The sequence below is a fragment of the Cyrtonyx montezumae genome, unplaced genomic scaffold, assembly GCF_038088225.1.
Source record: "Cyrtonyx montezumae isolate F1298 unplaced genomic scaffold, pur_monq_1.0 scaffold_3, whole genome shotgun sequence".
NCBI classification, from domain to species: domain Eukaryota; kingdom Metazoa; phylum Chordata; class Aves; order Galliformes; family Odontophoridae; genus Cyrtonyx; species Cyrtonyx montezumae.
Window position 1 is genome coordinate 57,920,572 of NW_027072034.1, and position 25,640 is coordinate 57,946,211.

General features: G+C 37.0%; 1 protein-coding gene across 1 annotated transcript in view; it reads left to right on the forward strand.

Annotated features, from left to right (window-relative positions):
• Nucleotides 1–817: 817 nt before the first annotated feature.
• Nucleotides 818–25,640, forward strand: part of KCNJ6 (potassium inwardly rectifying channel subfamily J member 6) — a 108,426-nt gene continuing 83,603 nt past the window's right edge. Inside the window, exon 1 of the mRNA XM_065741758.1 lies at nt 818–867. Coding sequence (XP_065597830.1) covers nt 843–867 — 25 coding nt within the window. The 5' untranslated portion in view covers nt 818–842. The remainder of the gene's footprint in view (nt 868–25,640) is intronic.

Consider the following 25,640-nt stretch of genomic DNA (forward strand, 5'->3'; position numbering starts at 1 on the left):
TTAAAGTGCTTGCATCATTTCTGGTATTGCAAGGGGTCGGAGCAGCCACCACTTCTCAAAAACAGGTAATTAGGGTTTAAAGGGCTGTGTAGGGCTGATGATTTTAATTCCACCCAAATTCTGCCTGTGAAATCAGCATATTAGGTGCATCTTTGATAAAACATGCTTTGAGGCTGCAGTTGCTGTGAAGGAGAACTCCACCAAATCCAAGGGTTCTTGATTGATCAAACCATCTGCCAAAATAGGTATAGTTTCAGCAGATACAATTGTGTGAAACAGGAAAACAAACTAGACTAAAAAATTGATTCCATAAACAAGTGACAAAGACAAGCAGGTTTGAGTGGGAGTCCCTCACACACTAAAGAAATAAAAGAAACAGTATTTCATTCAGTTCATTTTAGCATCAAACCCAGTGCTATGTGTCATTCATTCCAGCTTCCATCTGAAATTTATTTATCTCTAAATGAGCTTGTTTTCTCCAGTATATCTGTCTTGTGGGATGGCCTTTTTTCACAGCTTTTGTCATGAAGTCCTAGCACACTTGTGAATTACAGTGCAAAGTATAAAATGGAAGGATTTCCTACTCCATTATCAGTTTGATAGAATAATCAACTTACTCCAACTAAATACACTCACAAACATACACTCAGAGAAAGAATGAAATGCAAGTTTCACTCTTCAAAGCTAACACAATCCACATATTACAAGGAAAAAGCCTCCAGTGGTGCTTTCTGTTTAGAAGCAAATTTTAATACAGTTACACTCAAGTGAATTTAATATAAATATATATATGTTTTTTATTTTATCTGTTCCTCCAGGAGAAGTCCAAAAGAGAAACAGAGATGGCCAAATTGACAGAGTCAATGAGTGAGTACAAAAAATAGGAAGTCAAACCACTTCCGTTTTCCATTTGTTCCACTCCCTTACATAACACCAAAAAAAAAAAAAAAGATCTCATTCCAGCCCTACCTTTCTTCAGTCCTAATTTCATCAAATATCATTCCACTCCCCCCAGAGAAAAAGAACCCCTACAAAAAAGACTGTTGTTTTCTTTGTGCACTGTTTCAATCACTTGTATTTGGATCAAAATCCAGCAGAATAGCTACTACTCAACCCTGAATTTCACTTAGAGAGTATTCTTGTGGATTTAATAAATGCTTATTTATTTTATGTAGGTTAGAGTGTAAATCACTTCACCATCTTACAGAAGATCCTACTAAATCCAATACAAGTATTCAGGATTGTCCCCTGTTCCAGATTTATCCAACAGGAATTATGCCCAGATATATTTCTGGAAATCTTTCAATTGATTTCACTGTTTTTTAGAACACATATATTGATTTGAATATGTAGCTAAGAAGAAGTCATTTGTGCTTCCTCTTTCATATGAAATCCAGATAATAGACTAGTACGTATAAATGCCTGTAGCCAAGGGACTCAGACAGTTTAATCTACTCCTAAATAACATTTGGAAATAATTTAGGAAGAAATCCTGGCAAACCCCCATCTCTTTCCCAAAACAAATACAGCTCCACAGATATGCAAGCTTGAAGAAATGTCTTAAAAGGGAAAAATCTTTTTTTGGTGTCTATAAAAAAAATGGAAAGATAGACATGCATAAGACCCTTTTACATTAGGTAGTTCTCTCTAATTTTCTAATTTTCTTTCTAATCTTTCTGAATGTCCTGAAAAAAAAGTAGACTAACATCTGAAAAAGCCCATAGATGATCAGGAACATGAGCTGAAAAATACACTTGTCTGTTCCTTTAGAATTCATATTTTTCTTGTGAATTATTTTTATTTTATTTCTTCAATGAATTTACTACTGCTTCGTATGAGTATTGTTTATGATGCATGTAAGACTTTTATGAAATTTTCAGATAATTTTGTGACATTTTGAAATATTTTAATGTATCATAAACCAAGATACAGACTGGGAAAAAAATGAAGATAGCACATTGCTCATTGTAAAGCTGGTGCAGATTAAAAGCAAATAAATGGAATAGTGGAGCAACAAGATGACTTATGGGTAAAAGAGGTCAAAAAGTTATTAAAAAAGTCAAAGGGTTGTTAGGCCTCTGATTTGGACTACAGAGCCTTTTTCTTGCAACTGAGAATATAAAGAAAAGCCTTTCAGGCATTCAAAGGCCTCAAAAAATTGTTTGATCATGGCAACAATCTAGCAAAATAATTCTTTTCCTTTCAGTTTTGCCCAAGTTGTGTTTCTTCTCCCTTTCCTTTGTTCACCCCTTTGCACAATTCCAAGAATAGTCAGCCACCCTACCTGTACTTCTCTAGTTTTTTCCTTCCACCTAAGTGTTATGATGAAGTTTCCAAGCACTGCTCTGTACACCTACTTCTCCATAAGGATTCTCCAGATATTTTTCCAGTAATAAAATCCCTGTACCTCAAACTCATGACAGTTGGTGTACTAAGAGAAGAAGTAAGAGAAAGAATGAGAAAACACAAATGTAGTAGTACTTCCAAGGGATAATGATTTGTATTTCATCACATTCTATATATTCATTTGGTGGTAAATGGAGGGATCTGTCATGCTGTAGGAAATATTGGTAAGAAGAAAATGTTTCAGTACTTTCAATAGAACTTTTATATAATGATGAAGGGATGTGAGGTATAACGACAGAGCCTTGTATGTGTTGAGGAAACTGCCTGTCTTTAAGGTTAAAATAAAAGTAAGTGAAAGAGAAAATCATTCTAACAGAACAGTTAAAGTGCAAACTAGAAGAAAATGCTGTGCTAAGTTTTTCTGAGTAGTCCCTAAGAGCAGATATATAAGCAGAAATGCATAGCAAGTAAGAGCACACTTTGCCCCAAGACATTATTTTAAAATACTTGCACTGGATTAATAGAAAGCCACAATAATTGCACTGAGCTCCAGGGAGCTGTCCAAGAATTCCTTTATAATGTCTTAAAATCCGTCCGCATTTTGAAATTTCTTTATAGCCTGAGTTGGGCAATTTACCTCATATAATCTTAGAATACATAAAAGCTGAGGTACAAATGAAACCAGGAACCAAAGTGTTTTCCCTTTGCTTTTCTTTTTTTCTTCTGTCCTTGTTCTTGTGTTTCCTGCACACTGTTGCTCATTTTAAATCAAATGATGCCATTGTCTTGGCTGGGAATACCTTAAAACACAGCAAGCAAAGTAGAAGAGCAAATATTAAGTTGCACAGGAAGATATCAGAAGTTTGGCTTGATGTATTTGGCCAACATGACAAAAATTAGACGTTTCAGGGGAACATCCTGAACAAAACTATTCAGTCCTTGGGAACGATTGCCATTTTGAATGCTTCGGTGAATAAGGTCCAAGATCTCAGCTGTGAATTATGCAGAAGCACAGACCTAGTGTGCCACGTAATGCAGTATAATCAATATGTGACACGAGCAGGGTGAACCTGATACAGACTAGATTCAGAAGTGGGCATGGATAGCTGCCTGAAAGCATTTAAACAGAGAAATGACATCCAATTAAGCCCTCAGGCAGTAGAGGTAATTTAATAAACAGTCATTTTTGTTCTGGCTCCCAGTTAAGCCACATGGTGTACATGTGTGAGAACAGTCAGAAACAGAAGTTAGTTAAAAATAAGGATATTCCTTTGTTTATTAAAATAATTTGTATTTCAAATGTCTGTAAATATACTTACAATGTCAGTGGAACAATGAAGATTGAGACTTTATATGGCTCCAAAAAAATCTGTATTGTAGTTGCCATTAGTTTTACTCTGGAAGAAAAATCAAACTAATCTAAAAAACTTTTTAGAAGCAAACAGAAGAGATCTGTTTTGTAACAGAGTACTCTTCACAAATGCTTTCTTTTTATCTCCATCATTTGAATCTGAAGTGTCCCTAGTGCTCTCTCACACTTGTAGAGAGGGTTTCTGAAGAGAAAAAAGTTTCTGTTTTGAATTCATTAAGTGTCCCAGCACTTGCAGATTTATATGCACCAGGGTAGTCTCTGGACTTTTTTTTTTTTTTTTTTTTTTTTTGCAGTTCTAATTATTTTGAGTTACTGCTTTACAACATTTAAGAAAATTGTGTGGTTCGTGACAGTAAATGAATATCCAATATGCTGTCTCTTGGTATAGAGCATTATGGATTTCCTACTTCATTTTTCTCCCACATTGTACTGATTTTCTTTGCAGTTTTGTTGACAGACATGTTCTTGTTTACCACATCACAAGTCAGTGGTGCTTGTGTAAATTCTGTCTGGCATGAAGACAGCACTAGCTATACATGCACAAAATCAGGACTTTAAGTAACTGACCTTATAGGCTCTGTTTCTATCTCACAGGTCTAGAAGAATGAAGTACAAATATCCAGCTTAACACAAAATATGATTACTTAGAAAGATAAGATTCTTACTTGGCAAAATCCAAGTGCTAAAGCTCTACAGCATTCAAACAATTCATCCAATAAATTTGTTCCCATGCTGGAGGAAGTTACAGTCATTTATTTTCAATATAACCGAGAAGTTATCGTTTTATGGTAAACCTTTTTATAACAGCAAGCCAACTATAGGATGGCAAGCTCGTTTTTCCACAGTATGTGTTTTCATTATCTTTCACATTTGTCAGTAAGAAAAGAGCGATCTTGTGATAGTTATTTCTAGAGAAGACTTCTGTAGCAAATATTAAGTTATGAAGCTGCTTTATTAACTGGAATATCTGGTTATTCATACTGTATATGTAGGTTGATAGAGTTTCAAAACTTTTTACTTAATACTTTTATCAAATTTAAATTACAAGTAACCAGAATCTGTATTTCATTATTGTTGTTGCTATTATTATTATTATTTTAGTAGAAAATAGCTAATGCACATAATGAAAAGAGCAGAATGAACAGTGCTATTTTAATTAAATGAAAATACAGTCTATTCCTAACCGTAAAGGTCAAGTTTTGAGAGGAGAATGAAATTCTAAAACAAGACTTAATTATGCAAGAAAGCAGAAAGTTCTTCTGTTTCTGTGCTGTACTAGAAGAGGTTCAGAAGAAGCGCAAACTAATATATGCACTGAGACACAAAGAAATTTGCCTTAATCAGGAAGCTGATTGACAGTATTGCCAGTCCTGACTAGACAATAATTGGCCTTCTCTGAGGCTTCAGAGGTCTTTTCTTTAATATCTTTCCACAAGTGTGAGGGACAAAACTTTCATTTTACCAAATGGAAATGCAGACTCAAATATAACCATGTGATTCCAGTAGCTTAGTTTTTTTTTTTTAAATGTATTATATTTTGATAGCACAAGTCATACTACTTTATTAAGCTAAAATGTTTGTGAAAATTAAACAAAATATAAAGGATGAGATAACTAAAAGCAGAGTGACAAATTAATTAATTCTTTCTGTTTTTTGGAAAGGAGCTGTGAGTGTAGATAGGCAACACTGAGTGCTTCTGATTGAAGCACATTATTCCCAGTTACTTACAATTTCCACAAAAAAATATTCAGATAGTCATTTTCTAGAGTAGGTGTGTTTCAGTCTTTCCTATAGTTTTTATTAGCTCATGATTAACCATTTCTAAAACAGAATTTTCAGTGTCATTCCTTTGCGCATTGAACCTGGAGTATTATAGTCATGTGCTTCCTAAAGCAAATACTCATCTTCTGCACTAAATCTAAGTGGTCTAGACATAAAACTATTAGGAAAAAAACACACCTTCACAGCTTCCCACAGCAGTACCATCTGCAAAACTCAACACTCAGTCATTTTGCTATAATATCTCCTGATCAGCACTGGGATAAAATTATGAATCTAGATCAGATTTGGTATGAGAGAGATTCAGACATAAGCTTTTAGAGAGGGCACAAGTATTACTGGGCATAACCAGAATTTATTTAAGCATGTGCAGAAATTTACTATCAAAAGAAAAAGTATATCAGATTTTAAGTACCAGTTATGGAGAACCTCCGTTTGGAACTGAGTTGCCAAAATATCAGCTAGGTTTGCCTTTGTTGAGACCACATTATCTTATTTATATACCTTTATGATATGATGTGTTGCATTTGCATGCATCCAGGCCAGTCTGTATTGCAAAAGCACTGCCAGCTCTGTATTTACAGCCATTTTGTACTGGGTTTCACAATTGTAATGTCCTTCTAATATAGAGCTTTGACTGCATTTATTTAACATGTACTTAAGTCTTCCAAAGGTGCTATTCATCAGCAGACTTCATCTAGAGAAGTGAGCAGTGTTCAGTGCTGAAAGAAAAGCCCACACTGTGTATGTAAAAAGCAGGAAGTTCATATTCACGTATGATAAAGAAGTGATTAAAACTGTCTGAGCCATCAATCGTTTGTCTTCACAGTGAAGAGATGAGATGAATGAAAAGGTGAAAAGCAGAATCAATGTTTCTGAAAGCTGTAGAAAGCTGTCTGACCTGGTTCAGGCTTATTGAGCTATTGAACAGATAAGAGACCATAATGGATTTTAGTTTTATTAAATAGGTATAGAATAATGAATAATAAAGAATGATGGTCAACAATTAAGAGGAAAAAAAAACAACGAGATATTCAAGATATACAAGAGGCAGCTGTTTAAAATTTACCGCCATAAATAGATTGGATTCTGGATCTCTTAGACTTTGAAAATGAGTTGCAAAGGCTTCCAGGATCAATTAATGGAAAATCACTTAGAATATGGTAGGATAAACCATTTGATATGAAAGAAAAATGTTCCACTGTTTTGAGAAAAGAGCCCAGATGAATGCATTCATTATAAACAATGAATGAAAGGTCTTATCATGGTATTTTTGACAGATGTCTTTTAAAAGCCTTATAATTGGATATTAAGCTAATCCCTTTGGCTAGACTATATTGTTCCTGCATTTTTCACCTGCCTCCATTCCTATTCAAAAATTTGAGAGGGGATAGCAGGGACCATATTAACCTTATTACAGACAAAACAACTCCTACAAGTCAATTTCTCTAATGTGTACAGAACACATTAATTCAGAGTATATTATTTCTGAACCACTGCCTGCACTCGTAGCTCAAGCTCTTCCAAATTTATTTGCCACTATTCATTTTCCCATAAAATATTTTCAACTATATGGAGGAGAAAACTAGAAAGACTCCAGTGAGAGCCATTGCCAGCATTACATGAGCTGTTGAAAGAAAAGGCATCAAAGAAGAAACTGTAAGGTCTGTCCTCCATCAAGTCAGTGCAGCACTGTTTCTCTCCAGATGCAGGGATCACAGTGATTGCACAGAGTGGCTGTTACACAGCTCTACATTCAACAATTCAGTCAGTGTTACACCCTTTACCATTCCAGCCCAGGCACATTGCACAGGCATATCTCCATGGAATATGACTGTGCATTTCCTGATCCTTACTGTTAGAATCATGCACTGCATGAAACAGCCATATAACTAGAGATTGCACCTTCTTCTCATTATTATTATTACTATGTCCTGCAAATAATTGCCCTACTTCTCTTCATATCTTTGCCAACTTAAGAAAAACATTGCCTAATCACCTCATAATTGAATTGCAAGGGTAGGTCTTATAATCTTATTTCTACATTCAGGCACTCCAGTCTTTGTTGTTCTTTGTTGCATACCCTCCACTTTGTCATGATCATACTTCATAAGTACTCTTCTTAATCCATATGCCTATAAGCAAAATAATGAAAAGGACAAAGGCTTACACAAAAGAAAAAGAATTCTGGTAGCTACAAAAGAAGGCATGCAGCTCTTACTCACCTAATTGGCAATTAAAAAGAAATGCTTAAGAAAGGTGGTGTTTCTTTCGAAAGAGAAGTAGCAGAAGCAGAGGTACTCTGAAGAACTTTTGCATTGATATATCCTTCCTCATCAGTAAATCTTCTGCTGGGTATTGGATTCAGAGTCCAGATTTCAATTTCTATTCTTAGTTTGGCTTAATAGCTTACGTCTTCGTTAAAAAAATAATAATATTAATAATAAATTAAGAATAAAAAAAAAAAGGACAATTCAATAATGGTTACCTGAGCTGAGTAAACTTATCAGAATCAATATATTCATCCAAAACAAAATCCCATGTTTGCTCAGGACAGACACAGACCAACTGATGGAATAGTACCATAGATAGATGCATTTCTGTTTATCTTTCCTGACAACACCAACTTATGGAAAGGGGAGGTAAAAGACAGTTTTTAGAAAATCTTAAAACCATCACATTTGGTAGCACATCTGAGGAAGCTTTTCACAGAGCATGCAGCTTATGAAATACTTTGTCACAAAGTACCATAGAGTAGGGAAAAAGTTTAAAGTAATCCTGGCTAGGATGGGATGACAGACAGCAAACATTCAGTTTAGCGATTTGGATGTCTATATAAGGAGTTATAAGGTGATGATCCACTAGGAGGAAAGTTGGAAAGAAGTGATCCACTAACCAATGAATATTAAGCAAAAAAATATATTCCACTGATGTTTTATTTCACATCAATCTGCTTGAGATAGTGCTCTATATCTCCTTCCTCACCACTTGTCACCACCTATTACCATCACAATCAGCAGCCCTACCCAAGGAGTGTCATCCAGTAGTTACAAGATCATTTTTCCTGTTTTCCTATAGCTTTAATTCCACACATCCTCTTAAAACAGCATCAGTTTGGGACACCTGTGTCTACCTGAGCAATAATAAGAGTAATAAGTAATAATGGCTGCAAAACCATTCCAGTACAGTCCCAAGATCTTAGACATCCTACTAAATAACAAAGAAGACCAAGGTAGCAGTTAGCGAAAACTCATGACACCTCTGAAGCTGTGAGAAGAGTCACTGGCTACTATCACAGCAGTTTTCAAAGAGTCCTGGCCTGGTCTTCCCTAGATGAGTCTTTCCTCATCCTGTTAGTATGGGGAATGACAGCAGTATGGCCAAAGGGACTGGAACCAAACCCCACAATACAGTTGGCTTGTAAATCCTATTTTTGCCCTGATCTTCATCAAGTCTGTCATGTTTCAGTGGTATGTAAGTAATTGGCCTCAGATCTTTGGTGAAATTTAATTAGTAATTTTATCTCAGAGGTCAGATCTGATGCTCCTATCCAACTCCAAATCTGTATCTGTAGATCTTCACATAGCTCACTCTATGCATGGAATAATATCAGACTCTGTTCTAACACGATTGTGAATGATACACAGAGATTATTAAGTTTCCAAATGATGACACTTTAAATTACCACTTCAGTTCATTCACGAGAAACAGAATGATTGTCATTGTCTGACATATTTATCAAACTGAGCCTGCTATCTCTATATTGCAGGTTCCTTCTGTTGTTCCTAGAAACCTATGAAATAGAGTTGTATCACATGACATGAACAGTTTTTGCTAATCTAGTTATAAATCAAAAAGACAACAAATAGCATGATTGCTTGTCCTTAAAGGTGGTACATTTTTGTTGAATTTAGGAAACCTGTATTTTCACTTGACAGGTTTGGGAGGCAGCTTAAATATCTCATTCCACTCCATTTTCTAGTGTTGTTTGAATAGTTATTTTAATGACAGGCAAAGAATAATATCTTCTGAAACGTAGAATGCATTATGGTACATACGTTCCTTTTTTTTCTTAACAAGGCAGAAAAGAACTATCCACAGACCTCCTGCTAAGTCAGTTTGTTCCTATGGCATATTGATCTTGCATACAGTTGAATGTCTTTTTGGTGTTAACATTATTATTTATGGGAGTATTGCTATTTAAGGCGCAAGTACCTCATGCTGTTGTGCTAATTTGTGGGTGAACGCTGCATATTTTTAGTATCCATTCAATCACATGTGCTGGGCTGTAATGTTTGAAAATGTATTCATGAAAGTCATGATACAAAACTCATTAAAGTGAGGGAAAAAAACCCTACTGCTTTTCTGCCTCTTTAATTTTATAAGGTGTCCATGATATTAACACAAAAAGAGAGAGACTCATGAACCCATTTAAATGGTCTCTTTACATCTGAGCAGGCAGATGTCTGCGTTAAGTTATGATCCCCACAACTCCCAGTAAGGGAGAACAGTCTATACAATATGAAGACTGGCAGCTTCAACTTCCTGAATGTCATTGTGTTTCATTGTTTGGAGCCTGTGAGAAGTTTTTAAAACGTAACATTGTCTTGGTTAATTCTGTACCTTTACTGCTAGAGATTCTGGTCTTGATTTTTTTATGACTGACATTTACAAAACTGCCAAAAGTTGCTGAAAACAAATAAATATATATAAATATAGGATTTTCAGATTTAAGGGAACATTTAAAACTTCTTAATTTCAAAGTAGTTTAAAATGGTGCAGTTTTAAGTACATTTCTTCAAATCAGAATAGTTTGCCTTTTCTTCTGTTGGAGGATAGATCTGAAAGAACCACACAAAAATCTGTTGGCAAACAAGTGGACTAGTAGCAGAGCCTGAGTTAGGCTGTTGGCACACTTCTGTTTACTGTTCAGAAACATCTGTTGAGATTTGAGCAGATGTCTGTGAAGAGCAATCAGGAGTCCATATCCAAGTCCATTCTCCTGAGATGCAGAGCCAAACAGAGAAGGTAGCAGTGGTTGCAGTGGTTTCTATATCCATTTTCATCGACTAAACGCTTAAGTACAAGGGATAAATCTCCTGACTGTATAAAGTCTGATTTGTAGCCCAGAAGAAACTTTCTCAAGGGAGTGGAGGGCAAATTACAGTGAGCTTTAGGCTTCATTCCGTGGAAGAGATTAAAAAAAAAAAAAAAGGCGTTTCAATCAAAATACAATTTGCACCATCTACTGCAGTAGATATTATTTCCTTTGCCAAACACCACAGTGTTTTGAACTGGCTGGCTGAGTCCCTCTGCCTCATTAGGAAAGTACAGTTCTCCATGCAACATTTAATTTCTTCTGCATTCTTCTGTTTTGGACAATGTAACTGTAAACAAATCATTCTCTTTTCCCTGCTTCCCTTCCTCCATCCCTCATTTCCACTTTCAAGCCTTGACAGAAGGTTTTGAGGCTCTTCTTCATCCCACTCAACAGCAGAAGATCTGTAAATGCTTCTTAACTGCAGTTAAAAATGGTCAGTGGTTTATTTTTCATGAAGTTGTGACACCGAGTACTAAACAGATTCAATAGTATTTAAAAACTAGATTAAAAATCTAAGGCACTTTAAACTTCAGAAAGGCCTTTCCATTAGTCCTTGCAGTTGTTGTTGCTTAAAGCAGTTATCCCTTTTCTATGGCATTAAACAGTCATAGTGAAAGAATTCAATAATTTAAGAATAAGATGAGGTTAAAACCCAAGTAAATGATACAAAATCTATATTGTATAAGGAAAATGTGTGCTAAGAATGTGTGTTTTTCACTTCAGAAGTGCCATTCAGTGATGATATTTAATTTTAAGAAACTCTTCTCAAACAGCCTTTAGAGTAAAAGAGAGGTATACCACTGTAGCAAAATCAATGTTTTTCTTTAAAAAAAGAAAAATACTCAGAGATGGGTGCTGGGGGAATCTCATATTTATCAAGAGATTATAATTTCAAATTAAGTCTGCATTGTGTGTTACTATAGAAACTCCCATTTTGTGGCATGTTTATGGAGAAAAAGTCAAAAGTTGCATTTTAATGAATGTGGATCACATATTACCTTCCTCAGTGTAGCAAAATAAAAAAGAAGTTTCTATCAGAAAATGAGTAATCACTCAAAATAAGGTGAGCTAATTAAGGTCATGGGGAAAGCATATTAAATCCTGAAGTGACATGTGTCACATTCATTTTTCAACAGTAGTCTCCTCCTTACAGATTATGTATTAGATACTGCGGGAGTCTGATGGATTGAGAACCTTGTTGCCATGGCAATATTGCTGCTTTGCTGGTATTCCCTACAGAAAGTAAAGGATTTTTTTTCTACTCAGACAAATTGGCTATATATAGCAAGAGATGTTGGAGAACTGAAACAGTGGAATCTGGTGGGGGCAGATTGGGGGAAGGACTGACATTTATAAGTTTAAGGAATCACAATAGACCAGATAGCTGTGAGAAGTGAGGGGGGGCTGCTGAAAGAGGAGAAGAGAGAAAGGGAGAGAGGGAAGGAGATAAGAAAGGAGGGAGGTAAAGATGTTTAAACTGTACATTCATAGTATATCTTACTTTAAGGGCAGAGAGGCCAGCAAAGAAGAATAGATAGTATTGCCTTAGAGGAAGGCAGTTACAGCTGCTGTTGTTTTACCATGCTTGAAATGGTTTGTAGCTTTAGAGAGAGCCAAAAGGTAAAAATCACACAAATGGGTAAAGAAACAGCGGAGTTTCTTACCACTGAAACTGCCAGTATAAGTCACAATTTGAGATCCAAATGAGCCTCCTTCTTCTGTTTTTTTTTTTTTTGTTTTTTGTTTTGTTTTTTTTTTTGTTCTGTTTCATTTTTTATCTCTGCTCACAGCATTTTTTAACAAGGTGTTGATACCATTTCCATCCTCCTCTTGGCACAGAGAAAGCAAATGTGCTCCAGTCAGATTTTAGGGAGTACTGTCTCTTTTGTACGGTCCTGTCTGTTGCTTAGAGGTGTGAGAAGAATGTGACAATGAGGTTTCATTTTAATATTGGCGCATCTCAGCCAAGAATTTATGGATTACTGCAGAGGAAAAAAAAACACAACTGTTTTGTTTCTTCCTCTTTTCCTCTCTTATCCCTTTATGCACAGAAGTGCACCAAGTAATCTACAGTATTTGCCTTTAGGCTTAGAAAAGACACATTCCAATAAAACTGACCAGACAGCTCTAACTGTCCTCAGTGCTAACTCACTCGCTGTACCCCATTCACTGTTTCTTTTTTCCTTTTCATAGCAGACATTCATTAAAGTTTTTAATTTATTGAAGTATCAGATACATCAAGTGGCTTATACAAAATACAGTCTATGACAGATCATTAATACATTTATTGCCCCAGAGTTTACATGTACAATAAAGAAGAGTAGCATGGAGAATATGTACTGCTGTGACCACTACTGATGGACTCTTGGACCTCTTGAGGAAGTGCACACTTAAGGGATGCAGGGTGAAGAGACACAAAAACCTTTAACCAGGATCTGATTTACTATGCATTCTGCAAGGCAGAAGAAGCTTTAATTTAATAATAGATAGGATAACTGCTCACAAAAAGTTAGAAAAAAGCTGAGAAGACACTTGCAGCAGTAAATAGAGGAGATAGAGTTGTGAGAATATATGTATGCAGAGGGGAGGAAGGGGAAGTCTTAACAAACAGTTCTACACAATGCATATCAGTCTATGTGCATCATGTGGACTGTATATTACGGCAAGTTTAGTGATGTGATTGGATAGTAAAGTCACACAGAATCATATAAAACTCTTAAACACATAGTGAAGAAGTGAGGGAAATCAGAAGGAATGGTACTGCATGGTACTGAAATGATGAATTGTGATGAAAAAAAGCAGAGTCCTCTGTTCACATCAATGACTGGAAGTGGGAATGAAGACAAAAGAACATTTTTGAATGTAAAGAAGAGAACACAATTTTTTTTTACTAAGGTTCAGCTGTCTGATCTTAAAGAAAAAAATTAATTAAAAAAAATAAACAGTTCAATGGAAACAGAAAAAAATCTGTCAGACAGAAGAGAAAATAGAAAATTTTCCTGTCCTATCCTCACCTATATAATCTCAAGCAATTCAGACATATGTTTGAACATACAAGTACAAGAAGACAAGTCCTCAGATGACTCACCATTCAAAACAATTATGCAGAGGGTTAGGGGATGATGGATACCAGGCTTCAGAACTGGAGAACGGAACAAGCTACTGAGATTTGGGCTGAGTCAGCAAAGGGGAATGCCAGAGAATGGAGGCAAGCCTTCAATCCAGTCACTAGCAGATATTTAACCCACAGAATTATTGGGTCAGAGCTTGCTGGGGAAAGAAGGAATTGCCTTTGGATAGTTTTGTTTTATTTTATTTTTTGTCTTTTACTGAGGGAAAGGATGTTCCTTTAATAATAACCATGATGATATAAATGGAAAAGTCAGGCAGGCAGGCAGGCAGGCAGGCAGGCAGGCAGGCAGGCAGGCAGGCAGGCAGGCAGGCAGGCAGGAAGGAAGGAAGGAAGGAAGGAAGGAAGGAAGGAAGGAAGGAAGGAAGGAAGGAAGGAAGGAAGGAAGGAAGGAAGGAAGGAAGGAAGGAAGGAAGGAAGGAAGGAAGGAAGGAAGGAAGGAAGGAAGGAAGGAAGGAAGGAAGGAAGGAAGGAAGGAAGGAAGGAAGGAAGGAAGGAAATTAGAGATCAAAAAATGGCAGTAATCCAAGGATAAAGAACAAGAGACCTTGAAAGCTAGAAAGAGAAGTGTATGGAAGATTTATTACAGACTTACAAAAGCATAGAAGGAATTGATAGATTCTGTTACTAGAATAAACAAAGGAAAGGCTATTGGCAACCTGAACAGGAGCAACTTCAGATGAGTAGCTCAACTGAATGCATTATAGGGGTGTTAAAGGAAGACAGAAAATTAGTCTTGTTGGATTTAGGCTGTTTCCCTTTGGAAAATCTTTGCCACGGTCTGACTCTTAAAGAGTTAGAATGTCAGAAGTATTACCTATCATCATTAACTAACCAAATTAGCTGACAACATATCATTGATTAATTATATTAAACAAAATCATATTAACTACCTAATCATTATTGTGTTGCTGAGACTTAACACTGGGGACAAAATTCTTCCATACTGTCCCATTCCTGTTGCTTGCTCATGAAGACAAGGGAACAGTGTGCTCTAATAAATACCAGCTGCATAAAGTCTGATTTTCTTAGGCATGAACATTGAGGATCTTGGGTTATCACACAGAGTGGCAGGCTACCCTGCTAAGATTTTCTATAGAAAATGTAAAAGAAAATGACCAGAATGAAGATCTGGATGGGATACACAGCATCTGGTGTTCCCATGGTGGCAAATGAACAACAGATATGCTGCTTGAGCTTTTGTCTTCCACCAGCAGTGGGGAAACTATTAGAGATGCGTCTGTTATTGATTCACACTGCTTAGCATCCATTTATACTGGCTGGTTTTGGACCCATTATAATTTACAGTCTGTCATATAAATTGTTCCTTGTCTGTGAAATATTGATCTACTAGATATGCATGCTATGTGTCATACTGAACACATGGAATCAAAATCCTTAGTGATTTTGCTTTTTAAACAACACATTATTGGCCACATTCACTAACTGCTTCTAGGAGCAGCTCAGTTAATTTCAGGCTTTAATGTTCTCTTCAACTCTCTTTCCACGTTATCAGAGGTAATATTTTATGTACTAGGAATTAGAGACTTGACTTTTTTTCATTTAAAGTAACGTTATTTTCTTGAGGCATTTCTTTAATGCTTTAATAGAAATATATACACACATATGCATAGAATTTCATGTATATAAGTGTATAGATATCTTACACAACCTTGGATCATATTGTTTAGGCTGGAGGAGGTGGTGATGAACAGACTTCTTGGGTGGGAATTTGTTTTGGTTTAAAGCCCTACATTGTCAGTATTATAACAGAGAAACTACAGTTGAATCTGTAAATGACAGTGATGTATGAGGGTAGGAGGTAAAAAGCAATTGAGTCTATACACATTCTATACCAATCAGTCTGCAGTGAAAGATTTGAAGCAGCTGTGGTTTTAGAATGCTTTCAAGCAAGGAATTGCCAGAACTAGCATGCAGGCAACCTTCATTTCCCATGACCTACTCGTGCATTTCCTTCTCGATTGTCCTGTGGAGCTTTTGACATGGTATTCACATACTTTGCAGACAATAAAGGAAGTTATTACCGTCTTCACACTACAGACAGAAATTGAGACAGGAGATCAAAATTACCTGCCAGAGGCCACTGGAGAAATCGTAGACAAGGGCTGCCACTAATGATGTCCCAATTCGAAGTCCATTCACATTCCAGCCAGATTTTTGCCAATGAAGTTAATTCTCAGTAGTGTCAGGTGCAAAGACAAGGTAACCAAGATCAAAACCAGAATCTCCAGTCTCAGCTGAACACCAAGGAAATGAAGAGTGCATTTTTTTAAATGGCAGACAAATTTAAATTTAATCAAGTAATTCTGTAGGAGAACTAGATGAGAGTTGGGGACCAAGAACTGAACAGACATCTTACTATATCTTTTATACACCTGTGAATGCTAGGAGTGAAAGGGAGATGTACAACCACTTTTTCCACTGTACTTCCATCATTCTCTCAATAAGCACTGTTTCCTCCACAGATGGAGATTTCTCAGAGGAAAACCAAAAACAACGTTTAGAGGACATATTATGAGTTTTACTTTAAAAAAAAATCTTTAAATACAGTTATGTTTTAATGCCCGCTATTCTTTTTAAAAGGGAGAAGAAACTACCATCTACCATTGTACTATGACAGGATACACATAGGATGTGTGTGAATGTCCTATGAAATACAGATCCCACACTAGTGCAGCAGATTCCCTCCGCTCTTGCATGTCACAAGAATGAATAACTACTTAGGTGGCAGAAGAGAGTTCTCATCCTGCTTGGCTCAAGCACTAGAGAATAAAATATACCAAAAAAGAAACAACTGTGTACCAGTAGCTGTTCTATACAATCAGAATAGTCAAGAGGAAAGAGGCACAGTTATCTCTGAAATGCAGTGCCAATGGGTTTGATGGGCAAAGATGCTGCTGTAGCTGTGATCTGATTCTATTGCCAGCTCTTCCCCATCCTATGAATGACAAAACCTATATTTCATTAAAAAAGAACTCTTTTCTAATGCCTGACCCCTGGAAAATGTACTTCCTTCTTGGCATGACAGTTTCTGGCTGAACAAAGCATGGTAGTTATGATTAGATATCCACACTATATCTATTTCTCATCAGATTATTTAACCTCTCTTTTAAAAAAATGTAAGGCCCAAGAGCAATGTACCCAGTGCTATAAACCACTGATGAGTATGCCATTTTGTCTGGTGAAAATCATAGTCAGAAAGAAGCAAGCAGGAGTAATTTTCTCCAGACAGCCCCAGAGAGATTTACATCAGGCTGGACTAAGTCACTGCTAGCCTGCAGTCCAGCATAAATGTCTTTGCAAAAATGTTGTGAACAGTGTAAGTTTTCAAAGACATAGCAATAGATACACTGAAATACTAGCAGGAAGGAAGGAAGAGAGAAAGGAGGAAAGGAAGACAAGGAGAACTGGAGGAAAGAGGGAAGGCAGGCAAGGAAGGAAGGAAGGAAGGAAAAGAAGGAAAAGGCAGGAAGGCAGGAAGGCAGGGAGAGAGGAGAGGAGAGGAGAGGAGAGGAGAGGAGAGGAGAGGAGAGGAGAGGAGAGGAGAGGAGAGGAGAGGAGAGGAGAGGAGAGGAGAGGAGAGGAGAGGAGAGGAGAGGAGAGGAGAGGAGAGGAGAGGAGAGGAGAGGAGAGGAGAGGAGAGGAGAGGAGAGGAGAGGAGAGGAGAGGAGAGGAGAGGAGAGGAGAGGAGAGGAGAGGAGAGGAGAGGAGAGGAGAGGAGAGGAGAGGAGAGGAGAGGAGAGGAGAGGAGAGGAGAGGAGAGGAGAGGAGAGGAGAGGAGAGGAGAGGAGAGGAGAGGAGAGGAGAGGAGAGGAGAGGAGAGGAGAGGAGAGGAGAGGAGAGGAGAGGAGAGGAGAGGAGAGGAGAGGAGAGGAGAGGAGAGGAGAGGAGAGGAGAGGAGAGGAGAGGAGAGGAGAGGAGAGGAGAGGAAAGGAAAGGAAAGGAAAGGAAAGGAAAGGAAAGGAAAGGAAAGGAAAGGAAAGGAAAGGAAAGGAAAGGAAAGGAAAGGAAAGGAAAGGAAAGGAAAGGAAAGGAAAGGAAAGGAAAGGAGAGGGAGGGAAGGGAGGGAAGGGAAGGAGGGAGGGAGGGAGGGAAGGGAAGGAGGGAGGGAAGGGAGGGAGGAAACTAGTTGAAAGAAGAGCTTAGGGTCTTCTCTCTTCATTATTTTCCCAAGGTGCTGTATGAGAAAGCACCTGCTTTTAGAATACAAGGCCTCAGTGCTACTAATTCCCACAATTGGTAAAATGCAACAACTATTCAAAAATTACAACTTTGTACTCTGTTTCTGTCTAAAAATCCAATATATTGATGTGTTTTTATCTTGGATTTGAATTAATGCAATATAATTTCTTATGTACTATGAAGAGAGCAATAAGAATTTCTTCTAAAAATGATCTTGAAATGTGGCTACATTATGGACTAAGAAAAATGTCTTTTAAGAGCTTTGTTTGAATACAAGGAAAATCTATTTAAGATAACTGATAGATCTGGAGTCACCCCAAGTGCACATACATTGAAGAGTACACATACTTATACATGCTTTATGACAGAGATCAAAAGTAAAAAAATAGCTCTTCCATGGTGTCAATTCCTATAATGCAAAGAATGTATTTTGTTCTGTTTTTCCCCAAATAATTGGAAGTGTTAAATGGATTACTATCCTTTAGCACCATCTTTAGAATAAAGTGACAAAGATAACGTAGTAGTGTTTTACTGCGTTATCATTTCTTCCATAGCAGCATAAAAGACTGATAGAGTAACTTCTTAGTCTCTCTTCCTCAGATCATTATTTCACATTAATTTACATTTACACCTCAAAATACATCTCCAAGAATAGAGTTATGTCACTGTAGATTGTTATTTGCTCCAATTGTCATTATATACACAATATAGTTCAGAAAATGTCGGAAAGCTCTGCAGCTATGCTGGCAACAGCTTAATGAATTGTCATTTTAAGATATATTTGAACTATTTTTGATGGAAGGGAGTATATAAAAGTTATGATCTGTGTTTTTAGAAGTGGTAAATATTGTGAAGTCTGTAAAAATGTGACAAGTAGGAATTGCTTCACTGTATCTCTTGCAATTATTTATTCCAGCTTCATAACATAAATAAAAAGACACTAGAGAAATCTCTTAGACGTTATTCTAAAACCTTTTCCTAGGAATAGCAAGTAAAACCATTCAATTCAGTTCCCTTAATGCATTAGGAGCAAAAGGTCACAAAAATGAAACTAGACAGTTAAACAGAAAAAGTGATACAAATCTTTTATCTCCATTATGCATCAAGAATGCTGTGGGAGTGCTTACAAAAGCTTTGTGTCACAGTTGTATGACTGACACACACACACTGATATGTACGCAGTTGTGTAGACACATACAACAAATTTTTGAAACAGTCACGTCCATTGATTCATATATCCGAGGTTGCTAGAGATCTAACAATACCAAAATTAATAATGCATTAGCTGAAATCCACTTCATGCATATTTTACCAAAATTGTATAGGCAATGTTTCAAATCACTGGTCTCTGAGAGAAACTAAACTTCTGTTCTGATAAAATGCTTACACTATTGCAAGTACAATGGATAAATCCAGGAGCAGTCTTGCAAGCTTCCTCTGGTGAGACTGCCAGTACACCTAATCTTTGTGGTCCTGCATCCCTCATGGTCCTGCGGATTCTGGTTTTCTCTCAAATATGCAATAAAGAGCAGTGAATTACTGCCACTTTGCATATGCTCACGTAGGTCATATTAGCATTTATGGGATATCACTATTTCCCAGTAGTGCAACCTAGCAGAACATAAGCAGGATGGCAGCAGGCAGAGTTCATGGTTATCAGAGCCCCAGCTGTACATGTAAGAACAAAGGAGTTTTGTCTCATCTCAGAATGCATTCATGGAAAATTATGTGCAAAGATCATACGTTCAGCCTTGAAAGACCACCACAATACTTCATTATGTTAAAGAAGGTAAGCAAGAGCATTCTCTCTCCTCTCTCTCCATGTCTCTCTGTCTTATTCCACTCCCAGTGTAGTATTATTCACATCACAGGACAGCTGGAAAGCATGGTATCAGTGTACTCACAACTGAGGTGCCTGAGGAAAAACAGGTTCTTTCTGATAGCTTTCCATCTGTATGTGTTCCCTCACAGGCTTCTGCACCAAGGAAGCCCACAGAGTTATATTACATGCCCACATTATTTAATAATGACAAGTGCAGGAATTACATTTGGCTTATGATTCATTTTGCCCTCAACTGAGAACACTACAAACTGATTAATCACCATCTTCCTCTTTCGGTGCTTTCCACACAGGAGGTGGTCAAATTTTCCATCAACATGCAGAATTTGGTAAGAATATCTCAGCCTTTGTGGACAGCCATCATGTCCTCTGTTTCTTGTCCTTGGTCCACTAGAAGGTGGCAAGAGAGCTCCTTGTCACACCACATAGGAGAATGTTCTATCCCCCCATCAAAATTATACCCCATTTTCCCAAAATATGACAGAAGATTCTGATGAAAGCACTCTTTATTTCAGTAGTAATCAAAAAACCTAGAGCTCTTCCCAAAAAAATCTACCTGAAAATAAACCCCCAGACAAAACTGAAAAATGAGTATTCACTTCAACTTAAGTCAAATATCAGATGAAAAGTATTTTTTGATAAACATTTCTGCATTAGCTTTTGCAAAGTCTATAAATAAGAAGGTTAAGGTCTAGGAAAATCTTCTCTGCTTCCATTCTTCCCAAGGAAGACTTGGCTTTGGAGAGGCGTAAGCTTCACTGCTGAAGAGACATAAGCAGTTTTTGAGTATCTGTAGTGACAGTCACTAATGCTGAAGGCAGTGCAACAGTATTTCTCATACTTTATATTCTGTGGTCAGAGCTATAATCTGTAGAGAAGAAAAAATGGAAGGGAAGGGAAGGGAAGGGAAGGGAAGGGAAGGGAAGGGAAGGGAAGGGAAGGGAAGGGAAGGGAAGGGAAGGGAAGGGAAGGGAAGGGAAGGGAAGGGAAGGGAAGGGAAGGGAAGGGAAGGGAAGGGAAGGGAAGGGAAGGGAAGGGAAGGGAAGGGAAGGGAAGGGAAGGGAAGGGAAGGGAAGGGAAGGGGAGAGGGAGAAAGGGAAAAGGAAAAGGAAAAGGAAAAGGAAAAGAAAAAGAAAAAGAAAAAGAAAAAGAAAAAGAAAAAGAAAAAGAAAAAGAAAAAGAAAAAGAAAAAGAAAAAGAAAAAGAAAAAGAAAAAGAAAAAGAAAAAGAAAAAGAAAAAGAAAGAAAAAGAAAAAGAAAAAGAAAAAGAAAAAGAAAATGAAAAAGAAAAAGAAAAAGAAAAAGAAAAAGAAAAAGAAAAAGAAAAAGAAAAAGAAAAAGAAAAAGAAAAAGAAAAAGAAAAAGAAAAAGAAAAAGAAAAAGAAAAAGAAAAAGAAAAAGAAAAAAAAGAAAGAAAGGAGGAAAATCTGTATAAACACCAAGGAGAAAACTTTACAGAAAATTTTCATTTGATGGGTTCCCCTGGATCCAGTATCTCTCAGTGGAGCTGTTCATCATATGCCTGGGTCCAGAAGGCCAAAATTTCCCCTGAAGGAAAGAACACTGTGCCTCCAACACTGCCACCATCTGCAGCACTTGGCAACTATTTGCAGATGTGATGATTCCTGGGTGCAAAGAGGGTGATACACAAGAACATCTTTACCTTTTAACCCTGTCCAGAAACAATTTCAATCTAGCCTACGAACTAAGCTTGTTCAGAGTATGTCTTATAATTGCACAGCGCTTGCACATACTACACACAATGAATAGAAAGCATAAAGAAATAAGGGATTGTTTTCAATAATCGATTAATTTAATAATCAATAAGTATATTCAAGAATAATGCAGAGCAAAACATCACAATATTTGTGCAAATGAACACACTTGCACTGAGTACTATAATGTTTCACATTAAATTGTAATGGCTCTTAGTAGCCTGAAGTTTTGCTTTAAAAATGCATTTGTATTTTCCCCTGGGCTAAAATAGCCAACAGCTGGCTTTTGGTATTCTGGCTCTGATGTATAAGCCCTAATAAAGCCTCAGGAATAAACCATAGCATAAATTCTCCTGTTTATGAGATTCTTAATGACACGAGTGTCCAACCTTTTGGCTTCCCACGGCTGCATTGACTAAAAAGGAATGGTCTGGGGCCATATCTATGAAGATTGCTTGGAAAGTAATGCCTCCTAGTTATTTCCAAGGAAGCTACAACCAATACAAAGTGCATAATAACACTGTTTAATAGAGCAAATTCTCAGCTAAAAATGCTATTTTTCAACACAGCCACCACTGCTAGCTATGCATTTTAAGTGCATGCCTGTTGAGGTGATCCACTGCTGTCACCGCTGCTGAAACACACCACCCACAAACTCACTGTGTTCACATCCACTGTTTGGTTTCCACTACTGATCAGAAAGCATCAATGAAAATCAGTTGGTGTCGTGGTTTCCACATGGAGGAATTCAGTGACACACCTTTGTTTCACGTGCACTTCCATGTCTAATGCCATTGTGTCAGACTGCCCCTCTGCTACCATCTGTCACATGGAAAGAAAATGTAACAGAATATTTGTAGGAAGGTTCAGCCTCTACTTCTGTATCACCAACATCCACCTCTGACATTGTGGGCCAAAATGATAAAATAGGAGGCATTACTTTCAGAGCAACCCTTAGAATATATGTAATACAGATAATGTATGAAAATGACAAAGCTTTTTTATTATTATTTATTATTATAAGTTTTTTATTTAAAACGTTTCAGAAGAGCCACAATACTATAGAACTATTGGGATATGAGACCTTGCTTTTGTGAAACTAACACATCACTTTGATTTGATAGCAGTGACTACAATTCTCAGCGAGTTCTCCAGGTGCTTGTCAGAGATTTTTTGAAGAGATTTTACTCTTCCTGTGTTTCATCCTTGAAAATAGTTGTTCACAAATGTATATGCTGCCCAAAACAATTACATAAATAAGGTACAATTGTGAAGGGTTATCTTTCTCTGGTAAGGTAGAGCTTATAGGTTGGACATGCTTACTTAATGATAGTTCAGCAGTCATAATTTTGTTGTTGCTTTAGTAGTCAGTAGTTACCTTGCTTAAAAATATTTCTACAATCCTAATGAAATGCATTAATATGGAGGTTTATAATTAATAATTTTATAATTTTATAATTAATAATTTGCCTTCTTAGGTAAACTGAAAGAATTCCATGCCCCTGACTCTTAGGCATACTGTTGCACTGGATTGTTGAATACAGATGCAGAACTAAAACATAAGATTTGAAACCTGACTTTGTTGCTAGAAATTAAATAAAATATCAATCACTGTAGAAGAGGGTGGAGAGAAGTAAGGCAAATGTTGCTCATGTAAAGGAACACTCCATCCTATTAGGGGTGCCTATTTACACTTACCATTTTTATCCTTTCATCTATTGATGATTTTTTATATAATTACATTGCTTTCTTTTGACATGCAGTCCTTTTGGCAAGAAAACCTCTGTTATGGAGATATGATATTCTGTTTATTGGAAATTAGCCAAGAAAACCAATGCATTTTTTATTTCATTAGCCATTATTGGCATTTTACTATTTCCAGTATTCCAGAACAGAATCTAATCATGAAACAAGCTTAAATGGTATGAGTAGATCGTTGTACTTTGTGGCTAACCTGAAACCTCAGGATATATCTGCAGTGCAGTCCCTGCTGAGGCTACAGCTTGTGCAAGCTAGCTTTTAACCAGCTGATGTGGACCTGGCTAGCAGTTAAACAGCCTAGTAGTCCACACTGTAAACAAAATCTATGCAACAATTGTCACCTCTTGTAGACAGTAAATTAATTGTTTCGGGAGAAGTATGCTCCAAGTTATTTCCATAGGGATCAGCCTGAGGGTCTCTGCCCAGGAGTCCGAAGCTGCCCAGAAGGCAGCTCTGCATGCGCTGCAGTTAACAGCATGGCATTTCAAGCCAAATAATCAACAGCTTCCATTGCATTTCAGGCTCAGATGTACCTAGTCAACGATTAAAGATCTAAATATTTACTTGGGAGTTAATCTAGGCTGAGCACTGTCAGCTGCTTTCCCTTTCAGTTCCAGTTAAGGCAAGTCATTCCACGGCATTTTGTTTTTTGTGTGCCTGTGAAGGCACATCACTCCTTTAACTGACCCTTGGGGCCCAATTAACCTGCTCCAGATCTTTCAGACCCCTTTCCTGGAAACATCTGCCTAACTTAATGTTGTACCAGACCGGGGTTAGAGGTATCCTTACAGTTGTACCAGAAGTCTCAAATGCAATACTCTCTTTCACTCTCCACATATACTTACTTATTTATTATATTTATGTATTGATATACAACAATATTTGAGTGCAGTACCTCTCTGAGAAGTTCATACTTTACAGCTTTGACATAATCATAAACAGCAATACAAGCTGTATATAAAGCTGTCTGATAAGGAAAGCGGAGTTCCTTATACTCTGCAGACATTAAAAATACAGTACCTGCCTTACATCTTACAAATACAGAATCTGAGAAACTGAAAAAGCAGTTAAGCTGCTCAGAGCAAGATATAATTTAGCAGAGAAGTATTAGATCTTCATTTCTTATAATATGTATTGATTATTAACTCATTTCTTGCAGATATTTTGGATTTTCAGATATACACTGAAGTTAGAGATGCATTTAGACTATTTCAGTTCTATCAACTGAAAAATCAAAAGCAGTACTACAATAAAGTATACAGTCAGCCAACCTGGGAGAAATTCATATCTGCTTTAAGAATGATTCAGAGGCAGTTAACCTACTTAATTCCATTAAAACTTCAAAAACAAATTGAGATGGGGAAAATTATGCCCAGTCTTAAACAACTCTGTGTATTTGGGATTAATTTATACCCATAAATACCTGAAGTAGTTGTTATCTGTCTCATACAGAGACTTCCTGTAAGAGCTGACAAGAGTTTCTGTACAGCTCTTCTAGAAGTATGATATGCAAGCTGACCATCTTAATGTGAATCAGTATTAGAGGATGAAGGCACACTTGTAATCATTTGATGAGATTCTGAAACGTCCTCACAAAAAGGAGAGCGAATTGCTACAAGATATACATGGCTTTTGGCTCTCTCAATGCTCAGACATGAGGGTACACTAGAAGCAGAGAGAATTGATTCAAGCTTTGGGTAGACAAATAGTTCCACTGCACTAGAATAGAGCAGAAGGCACTGGTGGGCAGACTGAAGTTAATGCACTAAGAAAGGAAGACACATTAAGACATTTCTAACTGGTCACAAGCCAATTTCCCAGTTAGTAATATAAAATGAATGGATGTGCAGTATGGCTATAGACTGGAGTGATTATCTAAAACTCTTCCAGCCATTTACCAGCAATAGCAGCATTTCACATGCCACCTACTATGCAGCTCAGGAGAGACTGACCATTAAGAACCACAGGAATCTCAAGGCATACATATTATTTTCATCCATGTTATCAGTGCTGGAAAAAATAAGATTCCACAGGGGATCTGAGCTTGATACCTGCTTTGTTCTCACACTTCTCAATAAATTCATCGCCCGTGCTTCCCAGTCTCTCACAGTGACTCCATTTCCACACATATAAGTGGGTGTAACAATACTAATTTGTATTTACTTTACTGCACTTATGATATATCATAGGTATATACATTTGCAAGAGGAATATTTAGAAATATTTATAGAATTCAGTGACCAAATGACTTCAGTGCATTTAAAAATCACTCCAGTTCTGAATTAATGTATGTTGTAGGTATTTCTACAAGGAAAATTCCTCAAGACAATTCAGTTGCTAAGGGTGAAGAACGATATAAATAAAAAAAATGTTTTAAAAGTCAGAAAACAGAG